At 39.2% G+C, this 12,103-nt stretch overlaps 1 protein-coding gene across 1 annotated transcript in view; it reads left to right on the plus strand.

Moving 5' to 3' along the window:
* LOC119741861 (RNA-binding protein Nova-1-like) overlaps positions 1 to 11,224 on the plus strand; it is a 62,907-nt gene extending 51,683 nt beyond the window's left edge. The window contains exon 4 of the mRNA XM_038217782.1: positions 606 to 11,224. Coding sequence (XP_038073710.1) covers positions 606 to 1,769 — 1,164 coding nt within the window. The 3' untranslated portion in view covers positions 1,770 to 11,224. The remainder of the gene's footprint in view (positions 1 to 605) is intronic.
* The last annotated feature ends 879 nt before the right edge of the window (positions 11,225 to 12,103 follow it).

Consider the following 12,103-nt stretch of genomic DNA (forward strand, 5'->3'; position numbering starts at 1 on the left):
TGGTTTCACGTCCTATCCCGGACGCTTCTTCAGGCCGACTGATCTTCTGGTGGCAAATGGTTTCAGTGTAATGTTCAACTATCTGGATGGTTGAGAACATTCATCATTTGTAATATTATTACATTTTGCCCTTCATCCATTTTAAGGAATGCCGAGTGTTCAGTGCTGTATGAAGCCTGAGAATGTTTTACAAGGTTACTCAGGTAGGACTTGAACCCATAACCTCCAATTTATAAGTGTAGATGTCAGAGAGGGCCAAAAGCCGATATTAAAATGTAAAATACCAAAAGCAAATCCATCATAACCTCCTCGTATTTTGTAGCCACAATATCATATTTGAACCAGCCAGTCAACCTGGGCAGGTTCAGTGTTCAAGCGGTCAAGACATCTGCACTAGTAAGCTGGAGGTCATGGGTTTGAGTTCCCTCTGAGCAAGTTTTTGCATTTTATGGAGCAAGTTCTTCGGCAGCATTTACCATACCATAGTTATGAAGTACTTTGGTGAAGGGCAAAAAACTGATATTAAATTTCACATCTCCCCAACGCAAAAATCTCATCTAATGGAAACTTACTCTCATCTTGTTTTGTTCTTTCGTTTGTGATAGGTAAAGGTAGTCGTGCCAAACAGTACAGCAGGCCTGATCATAGGTAAGGCTGGAGCCATGATTAAACATATCATGGAACAGAGTGCCTCTAGGGTCCAAATCTCCCAGAAATCAGACGGCATCACCCTGACAGAACGGGTCATCACCATCACTGGGGAGGGGGAGCCCAACAAAAAAGCCCTGTCTTTCATCATCGACAAAGTGCAGGAGGACCCGCAGAGCGGCAGCTGCAACAACCTGAGTTATGCCACTGCCACCTTCCCAGTGGCCAACGCCAATCCCACAGGTTCGCCGTTTGCCGACGGCGCCGTGGCAGCAGTCATGCCTTCCAGCATGGTCAAGGCAGCGCAGATCCCCGTCACCCCAGCTGGGCTTGCAGGGCTCCCAGCCACTGCCCTAGGTGCTCCTGGTATGTCAATCACACCCCAGTCTTACGCTCGGATACCAACGACTTTATCCTATAGTTCAGGTGATGCAGCAGCCATTAATGCCCTAAATACCTTAGCTAGTTATAATTACACCATACAAGGCCTGCCGATGTCGGGTATTGCAGCACCTAACGCCATATATGGGGGCAGCCCAGCCCACTTACAGCCCACCCAGGTCTTCCCCTCTGGTTTACTAGGTGCATATCAGGTCGCAGCAGTCGCTGGCAATTCCAAAACAACTCTACCCTCCCCATTAAGTCTGTCCTGTTCAGCTGCAGGGGAAAGCCCCATCCTAAATGGCTCCCCAACCTTTACCGTCCCTAGCCATCCTTTGCAGGAGTCCTCAGTGCCTAGTATGGGGATGGCAGCTCCCATGGGCAGCCTTACCAACATCGGTGGTGGCCTTGGTGGTGGCCTTGGCTCCTTCGCGCTGGCGCAGGAACCCCCCATGACCCCGGGGACCAAAGATCCTGCCAGGGACACTGTTCTGGAGGTGGAGGTTCCCGAGAACCTGATCGGTGCTATTCTGGGTAAGCGGGGCCAGACGCTGGTGGAGTTTCAGACCACCTCAGGGGCCAAGATTCAAATCTCAAAGAAAGGGGAGTACATCCCCGGCACACGCAACCGTAAAGTCACCATCACGGGAGCCCCAAACCAAGCCCAGCTTGCCCACTATTTCATCACGAGTAAAGTGGCGCAAGAAGAACAAAACCGGGCACTAAAGGGGACCACATAGAACCGAATTTACTTTCGCTTCTCCACCTTGATAGTGAAGCATTACTTGAAGAAAAAAAAGACAAATGTCACCGTGCCTTGTGAAATCAATTCCAGGGGGTCCCTTTGGACATGCGCATCAGCAGGATCAATCTGTTTTTGTTCAAGGGGTAATAATTTACGTGTGCTTTCAGTCCGCAAATCAGAATTGGATGCTGGACCATGAACAAATCATAAACAGCTGGAAGTGGCACTCTTTACTCTCTCCGCGTAATTTTGCCTGGAAACGAGCGGATAAACAAAATCAACACCTTGATTAGTGGTTGGTTGGAAATGTCAAAGTCGTTAAAAGAAGAAATCATGAACTTACTCGCTTGAAGAAAACAAAAAAAAATTTAATCTGAAGTTGTACAAACAGAAAATTCAAAGATGAATTATTCAGATCAGTTCGATGACATTTATTGCGATCCTGCTCGGCTGTTGTGACACTAAGCGAAGCACTATAAGCTGTAAGTGTTGCCGGTTTGTCAACGTGGTGCTGAAGAAGAATTGAGGATAATGATTGGAGCCTTTTAATCCCACCAAAGTAAGTGTATAAAATAAATTACCAGGAGAAATCCTATTACATGTATTTTTGTGATTTTTCACATCAACTCCTTACCGAATGATTGAACGAATAATTGTCAGTGATTTATGCAAAATTTTTGTTCCTTCTTTCTTCGTTTTTGTTTTCCTTATGCAAAGTGAGTCGTAGAAAAAAAAAACAAATTGAAAAGAAAAAAAAAGTCTGTAAAAAAGAAATTACAGAAAAAAACATCTCAGTCCGTTTTTAATTTGCCAAAATATATATATATTTAAAAAAAAAAATGTGAAATCTGACCAATATTTATTACTCTTCAATTTTGAGTGGGAACAAAAATATGAATGGAGTGAACAGATGAGGAGAATTACACATGAAGCCTTGATTAAGAGTGATGATTGTGCAATATTCTGCACGCTTTCAATAACCAGCCTCACCGTTGCCTTAGATATACCACCAAAGATGAAAACCGGTCATTTTCCTTCTGTGACTGGAGTCCATCCACTTTGTTTTGTCTCCTTCAACATTGGTGCCGGGTAGCAATGACAGGATTTTTCTCTCCTTATTTTTTGTAATATCCAGCAGCAGCGCTTTATATCCCACATAACAACCATCCATATTTTCCTTTTATTTTTTGAGTTTGTACCATCCATGCCTCTCTTTTCATCTGCAATTGCCCCAAGAGCAGTCTTACCACTACTAACCCTTTTACCAAACATATTTTTACGCTTTATTGGTTGTTCTTTTTTTTTTAATGTCATCAATTCTTACACAATGACCTTGTGGGCTTTTGTTGTGTTTTGACCGTGAGGTACATTAAATAATTCCACTCACTTCTGTTCATTGGATGATTGACATGTATAACCTCACCTCGTTAAGGGTGTTGTTTCAAAGCTGACAGGTCTGTTGTAACCATTTTAAACTCCATGTTACCATGGCAACTGGTTCCCCTTTGCAAAGTACTATGGCAGCTTGATATCTTTAAGGCTATTTTTCAAGATTTGTTTTTAAATTGACGTTGCAAAAAAAACCACCGTACATTTTAATTTCCTTATCGGTGCTGACGTGAGTTGTTTGTGATTTATAAAGATGTACATATTTATATCCTGTTACTTTTTTTTTCATAAAATGGTGCAAAATCATTAAACAAAAATTGTGTAGTGATTTCAAGTAATTTCTTACCAATGACAATCAACTTGTATATTTATGTCAAAGTACGACACATCAAGGAGGATGGCTGGTTGTTTTCAATTTTTTTTTCAACACATTAGTTTTAGTTGCCACACCTTTGCATGATGGCCACAAACCTTACCAACCACATCTCAGTCCAGTCACCAGAACATTCAAAACGTCACCAAACAAATCAAAGACACCTTTTTTGCATGAGGTCACATGACTCCATCCCATCCAGCGATTGGTCAGATGAAACATCACTCAGTGTTGAATTGCAAACGAGCATTGTATAGCAACCAGCTAGCCTCTGTGTTGTGTGCGTACTGGCAGACACGAGTCTGAGACAAAATGATTCGTTTATCTTCAGATATCAGACGGTTTTCCCTCCTAAATTTGTCTCGTACCGTAGGAAGACCTCTCCACAAAATCAGCTTTGTCGCAATTCTCTTGAATCATAATTCATATGTTATTTTTTTTTTATTTTGTCATTTGTAGTCTTTAGCTAGTAGCTTATTGCATGCTTCTCCAAGTAAAAAAAAAAAAAAGTGTACCTTAAACAGTTTTCTTGGAAATCAATCCATCACTACACAGATGTTCACCAGATGGTGGCATTTCTTTTATTCTCATGTTTTGTTTTAATGTAAGCATTTCACCATGTAACTCCGTGTACATATTCCAATGATTCCAGTGGGAAATCTGGCACAAGTTTTCATCATGCACTGCCTAATTGACAAATGGAGGCATTAATCCATTTTGTGCGGGTGACTCTCACGATCAGAAATTGAGAATGTAATCAAATCATTTGGTGAATGTCGGGAGGGAGAAAAGTATCCTAGAACTTTCTGAAGACAGTTGTGCTGTGCGTTTCCCTGGTTTTTTTCTTTTTAGTTGTCAGATTTTGTTAGTTGAATTCAAATCCATTATTCATGTTACACTGTACATGTACATGCAGGTCAGACGAATGCATGGGCGTTTGGGAAACACTAAACCTAATAACCTCATCCAACACATTTTCTGGAAGATTTTACCCTGTGACTTGTTTTCACTTGAAGAAACAGAACACAATTTTTTTTCAAGCCACTGGAATTTAACTGGTATGTTCTAACAAACAACCATTTCATTGTTTTTGGCCAGCTGGTAACACAAATACTGATTTTGAAAAATGCTACTCTTGAAGTAGCTTAGAACTACTTGTAAATCCACTGTCCAATAGACAGTTTCAAAAACCAGTATCAAAATCACCTTGTATAACTTTGTGAACATGAAGCAAAACTTGTATTAGTGTGATGGTTGTACCGTAAGTGTTGTACAAAGTGAAGAACCTCAAAGTTCCATTTTATGGCATTTTTTCCCCTTCTTTTTGTTGCAAGTAGTAAATATGCACTCATGCTGACCTTTGACCTGCATCATTTTCTAGTAACGAGGTAGCACATAAACCGAATTCACCACCTTTCCCTCCGTTTGAAGACAAACAAAAATCAAAATGGCTGCTGCATCCGGTCACTGCATTAACAACAGTTCATTTACTCTGTGCTTGCCAACCGTTCTGCCACAAGTTTGTTGTTTTTTATACTCTTGTGTTCTCACTTTCCCCCATCCATTTGCCGAATTCTCACCAAGTCAAAATGTGACGGGGGGTCTGATAACAAACATGCACCCTTCAGTGAAGTTTTAAAATTCATGCCTGCCCTGGCCACCCATACTCAATTGGTGTTTGTTTTTCTCTCATTTATTAATCACCAATGTTTGTGCTCCTAAAAACGGTTTTCAAACTCCACTTCTGTTTTTCGAACTGGAGTGTCCCCAAGTGACCAAAGAAAAATGAGACTCTTTGTTGTTGTCGTCAACCATCAACACAGATGTTAAAACACGGCACACATTTTATAACTCATACGATTCTTCACTGTATTGTGATCGTGCAGACATGAGAGATCAGCCATTCCTTAATTTTGTTCAGTTGAAACATCTTCATTTTTTTTCTGACTTCACTCTGACTATATCTCGTGTTTGCCCATAACACCGTCACTGCCATGCATGCCTCAATTCAAAGGACGAGAGACCAACAGACAACGTAAACAATTCTTGTTAATGCAGTGATTGAAAAAAACTAAAAAATAAATTGACAGTACGAAAAGGCTATTTGGTCAACCAAAATATATATATAAATATATAAATTTGAAGGATGACATTTATTGTTATTTCTTATATATAACGAGTGTTCAACGTATGTATTGTTTATGATAGCATAATTATGTGGACTGTTTTCTTTTTTTGGTTAAAAATTGTACGGTTGCCTTCCAATGTAAAGTTAGATTGTAATTAACTTTATAACAAAAAAAAGTATTTGGATGTACGACTAAAAAAAAAAAAAAAAAATCATTACTTTCATAAATCATAGTAATTTATATGTATACAGTAATTTTGAATGGAAATTCTTCTTTTAAACTTCTTTATATTTTGTTAAATCACTTGGAACAAATATTGATTTTCTAGAACACTGATTTGAATTATATGAATGAAAAAAAACTAACTTGAATGGGACAGTTGCGACCAATATTTTATCAAGGGTGCTATTGTTTGATTGATGGGAAGATTTCACCCAACCAGATAATTTTTTAAAGACAATTGAACATCTTCCATGAAAATAACTCTCCACACCCACCTTTCGTGTTATGTTTTCCCATATCATCTAGTTTAACTGCTCTAATTATCGTCAGCTTTATGTCCTTTCATAATTTTTTTGGTTATTTTTGTTCACTTGGAGCTGTGACACCATTCAGAATTTCTCCAGCACTTAATACTAGCATTTTTTCCTGGTGATTTCTCAATCAGTTGAGACGTCCCCATTTGTTAGTAGAGGCTTGCCCTGCATTGTCCTAACTGCTGAGTTCAAATATACCTCTGACTTCAAATATACCTCTGACTTGGCCCCTCAGACGAAGAGTACTTGACCATTAGTTCCAAACTGCAAAACGCTGTCGCCAATTTGAAACTCTAATTTTGCGAACAGAGCATGCAGTTCTCTGAGGATGTTTTGTTAATCAGGACTAATACACGCAAAAGACAGGCAACAAGGCCTACTCAGTGTTTGTGGGACAATGCAGGCAAGCTTTATGACTACCAGGATGTACTGCTGACAAGCTATTTTTTACTGCTGTGGTTTTTTTTGTTGTTCTGTCGTTTTTCTCCGTGCACTGTATTACACTTTGATGCCATGTTTCATCATCATGATGTTCTTTAAACCATATTGCATAAAAAAAAAATCAACACGTTGCTCTTATCCCTGGTACATCATTTCCACGTGTCTTGTGTCATGGTCTTTCCTCTGCTAGTACCCCATTGCATGTTGACACTTCTACAGGTTTTATTTGTTTTTTTGCGTGTATGAATTTATTTTGATAATTTTCTGTCGTTTTTAAAGTGACAGTATTCTTAAATTCCGATCTCACTGTAACATTGAAGCGTCCAAGCTGAAAGTCTAACTTTTCTCCCCACAAGCATTAGCAGGAGGTCCGTTCACTTTCGAACATTTTCATAATGAGGTGATGGTTTATGAGCTATTAATGTCCACAAAGTTGTCCTTCCTATCCTATTTTTTTTTTTTACCCGACGATATTTTTTCTTGCATTTCAGTTGTTTATTTTTTTTTTCACACCAGCATTGTCCCGTCTTTCCCACCAAGCCTTGGCTGTCAGAGGCACACAACTTGTCACTCCCTACCCCTGCTGGCCAATGGAAGCATCCCAGTGTTACTATAGAAACAGAATCCCCCTCCATGCTCAGTTAACAGTGCTGATGATGTCATGCCTGGCTCATTCGGGACCCACAGGGCAGTAAAATATACAAGCACTTTCACTATTGGAGTGAAAATCTTAATTTCTTTGTTTGTACATGTACGTCTAAAAAATATCTCTGCCTTTCAAACACAAGTTTGTAAAATTTGTGAATTAACTATGAGACCAACATGCATTGAAACGGCAGTGTGCATGTACAGGCAGCATGACATCGTCAGCAACAGGTCTTTTCACACACACCTCTTGCCGAGTATTAATTTGCACAGTTCATTAGTCCATACGCCATTTTAAAAAACCAAAACCAAACTACAAGTGCATTTTTCAAAACCAGTATTTTATGTATTTGTTGGTCACAGAAAACCTTTGATCGGGGACGTTTTCAGTTATAGAATGCTGCGTAGCATCATTGGAGATATATCTTGTGTTGCTGAATGGACAGGGCAAGATTATGTGGGCTATAGTATAATGATCTTCAGTGATTTATCTAACATGCTGTCCCATTGGTCAGCCTCAAGCATTACTGATGTGAACAGAGATCCATGCTAACCAATGAGAGTGGAGGAGTCTTCACAATGGCTGGGGTGATGATGATAGGAGTCACTACCATTATAACCAACACTTTGTCTGACACATGAACAATCTCATATAAATACTAATATAGATTGTAGGCTTTTAAAAGGTCAAAAAGGAGACTAAAGGCCATGAAAAGTATCAGATAAAGTAGCAAAAAACATGGTTTGGTTTCAGTGGGACCACACACATCAGAAGACTTCCTTATTCATTCATCATGCTTTTGCATTTTGTTGATTGACCGCTAAACACAAATGCTCCTTTAACCTTACCCATCATTTTCCTAGACACAAAAAACATCAACACTTTCTTGTTTATGAGTTTATTCCCCCCTTGTCTGTTCCACGTCTAGTGTTGTCATGGCTTTCGATGTTATTTTGGTTTTATAACAAATCCCATTGCACATTAATACAAGAGGATTGAGATTTGCTGACCTGGAAAACGTCACTGAACTCCTAAAACTACTGCACACCCCTCAAAGCTGTTGGTGTTCAGTTTTCATCAAATTCACCATCTTTGCATTTTTGTTTGCACATGGCAGCCATCTTGGCAATGTATCCAGGAACCGTATCCAGACTCCATGCCACTGTAATCATAAAACAGATGGTTTGAATCGAAGGCACCCGGCCTTTTTGAGGGGGGTGGATGGTTTCACCCTTTCCGAGTGGCAACATGTACACATCAATTATCCAAGATGGCTGTTGCTTACAGAGGGGTCAAACGTTACTGCCGTTCATGTGCTGAGTGTGTCTGTTCCTCCATGGTCTGTGTGAGATTGTGTTGGACACCTCGGTGAAAGGATTTAATTTACTGCCAAAACTGCCAAAAACCTCTATTTCATTTGAGATTCAAACCTGTTTATATACACCCACACCTAGTAATTCAGCAAGTAATTTCAGTCCTGAAAATAGATAAACACCCAAATATCTTTCGGTGAAAAACGGGTCATAAGCTGAACGAAATGATTGCAAATACAAATGTATAAAGGTCACAAGAAGGTCACATGCCATAGAGCAAATGGAATGGAACATAAGCACAAATGGATTCCAGTACGAGGTATTCCGGGGTGCACTTACAAAAGTCATTCATCATGTCATGTCAGTTTTCCCCAGAGAGAAAAAAATCATCGCTCGTTCCAGTCTTGTTGCACAAGACGTATTACTGAAACAGAAACCCCCCTAAAAAATGGCAGTTTCAAAATTTTGGACGGCATTTTACTGCACAGTGAACAAAGACGTGCATTCAGACCAAGATATACGCGATGTACAGAATGATTACTCCCAAGTTGAAGTGCTTAATCGTGAACAAAGTTACTTTTGGTCTCTTGCAATGAATATTTTGAGTCTCTATAAGGAGATAGGCCAACAGACCTTTTCAAGTATTGACTGAGCTCTTTGAGCCATAAAATTAAGGACCACTAGAACTGACTGTATGCCTCCTTTAACTACGGAACGTTACTTGTTACGAACAGTTTGTTTTGTTCATCATGGATTATCCAATCAACAGTTAGGGTTAGGGACTTCGTCTATTGGCAGTCCTGGTGCTGTGCTAAGTGTCTGACATGCTGCTTAAAACTCTCCCACCCCCTCATCCATCCAATTCTGCAATTAACACCACGTCCACTTCGGCTCGTGTTACTGACCCCTGGTACATGTGTAAGTTGGTATACGGATGAACTCCATTTTTTACCTGCATGTGTTCCGCCCTCCACCCCTTTCCTTCACCTGACTCCTCCCCTTCAGCAAAGGATGTTTCAACATGTTTGCAGCGTGCTCATTTCACACCGTTATGTTCTACAGGCTACTGATGGCGCACGCCAACTTCCCAAGGTGCACTGCTAACATGACCAGACTACTATGCACTTCTACCATTGTTCCACCGGATCAGTGTATTACACTCGATCGACCATCCGATTTTGTTTCAAACATGCATGAGACTGAGCAACAACATCACCAAAGCCATCACGAGATTAAAACTAAACACAACCATTTGTGTCACAAACAGTACAACTTTATTATGTTCAAAGAGCTTCATATTTTTTTTCTTCAATTAAGATTTATATTTTGTAGGGATTTCTTTATCACACAGAATCAGTCAAGATGACGGAACTTATTCTTGCCTATTTGAAATGCATTTTTGCTTCGAAAGTTGTTGAAACTTAAATCTGATGAAGATATAGTAATCGGTCATTTATTATTCAAAACAACACACACGTGCAAAGCAATGACACATTCAGAGTAGTTTACTTGTTTTATTTAAATGATGAGTTTCTATTTTAAGTTTACTGTTAACTCGTAAGACAATTCTTAGCAGGTTTGACATTTTTGGTTAGCCACGACAAAATGATGGACCATGACTTTTCCACTCCTTTTTGTGTGTGTCTCATTTGGTTGCCATAACAACTATGGAGAGTACATCCTCACCAGACATGGTATTCACGCGCTTGTAGTTCTTCCCAAGAAGTAGTGAAATAATCCAACTGTCACTGTTGGGCTGAAATTCATATGGCGTAGTTATTCATAATAGTTTCAAAACTCCTTTCTGGCATAAAAATGTTTGCAGGGCGTTCAGATCAACATTTTATCAGCAAAGCCATTCTTATCCTTCCAAGTCAAATCGTGCCCCACAAACTGAAGAAAAAATGCAAAATATTTCCATTTTTTTGATCCCAAAATTTCCCATGGATTTATTTTGTACAAATCACATGATTTTAATGAGTGATTAGTTTCTTTGTAAAACTGGCTCGGCATTTTCACCATGAGAAATGTTTGATCTGAAACCACTTGCAATATAAACTACTACCAAACCAACATCATTGTGGGTGTATTTAACATAGCTTCCACTACAACATCGTTTGCGAAGCATGTGCACATTCTTTCTGACACAGAAACAACTGCAACATTGCATTCTGGGAGTTTGGGACAATGGTTTTGTTCATTTATTTTACCCCCAAATTGATGTTCGTAGCATTTTTGTTTCATTGGACAATGGAGCACAGACATATCGCAATGACCAAAATCATTATGTTGATTTTTGTACTTTCTGCTTTCTTCTGTTTTTTGGATTAACATACTTCATACCTAACATGAAAAAAACGACAAAACACTCCACCACATCCAGAGCTTACGTAGTTACTTTGGCGATCATTCTGCATGGTGTAACCATAGTAACAGACAGATCAACCTCCATCTTTTTCCTGTCTATTCAGCCTTTGCATGACGGGATATCATCGTCTTGTGGTATTCCATGATTTTTTAATTTTTTCCCCCTTGTAGAGCCTGTCTTCCCGAGGTAAGTATTGGAGCTCAGTTATTAAATCAAATAAATGATTCTATGTATTGCTTTTACAACAAAAAAAAATTCAAGATCAGAACCAAAGATATTTGTTTTTTGTTTAAATTGTGATTATTAATTTTTTGTAATTTCTAGAAGAATGAGATAAGGACAATCAATGATGAAGAACCAAATGTGCAATAAAGTGATTTATTTTTGTATCGTTACTGAAAATTAGTGGGTTGCACTAATTAACTAATATGGCTTGCAGTGGACTCGTCAGTTATTCGAATGTTATACAACCGGTGCACAATTGGTGTTTGTAAATTTCTGAATTACAGTAACATAATGTATACATCGGCAAGACAATAACTATTGTCTTTAGTTGTACAATCCTTCAGAATATTTCAAATCTTTTGTAAAGAGTTGCCAAGAACCAGAAGTCAGGTTTTCCCCCAATTCTTTGGCGAGAGTTAACCTTCTCAAGGGAATTCGGAAGCACCTATTGTGCACCGTTGCGAAGAACTCAAAAGTTACTACATGCACTGTTAAATGATGCTTACTGATATTAATGCAGTCACAAGTCAATGCAAAATGCAGTTATTTCATTTTATACAAATCCTCGTGTGGTTTGTTTTGAGCTTAATCGTAGACATGGTCGTACAAAAAAGGGTTATTTCTCAGTACCCCCCCCCTCAACAAAAATATATCAACGACCAACCAAACTGATATAATTCGAACAATATCAAAAAGTCGAGTTTTTTGGGTTTACTTTGTCAACATCTCTCCACCCTAACCCCCCCCCCCCCCCCCCCCCCATTGTTCCACCTCAACATCCTAGACAAATTGTTTGTCTACTTCTTTTAATCCAAGCACCGACAATAATTTTACTGGCACAAGCAGAATCGGGAAATGGAATTCATTAAAAACATAATTGCTCTCACTGGATTATCTTGGTATTCCAAA

The sequence above is a fragment of the Patiria miniata genome, unplaced genomic scaffold, assembly GCF_015706575.1.
Source record: "Patiria miniata isolate m_02_andy unplaced genomic scaffold, ASM1570657v1 HiC_scaffold_5, whole genome shotgun sequence".
Lineage (NCBI taxonomy): Eukaryota > Metazoa > Echinodermata > Asteroidea > Valvatida > Asterinidae > Patiria > Patiria miniata.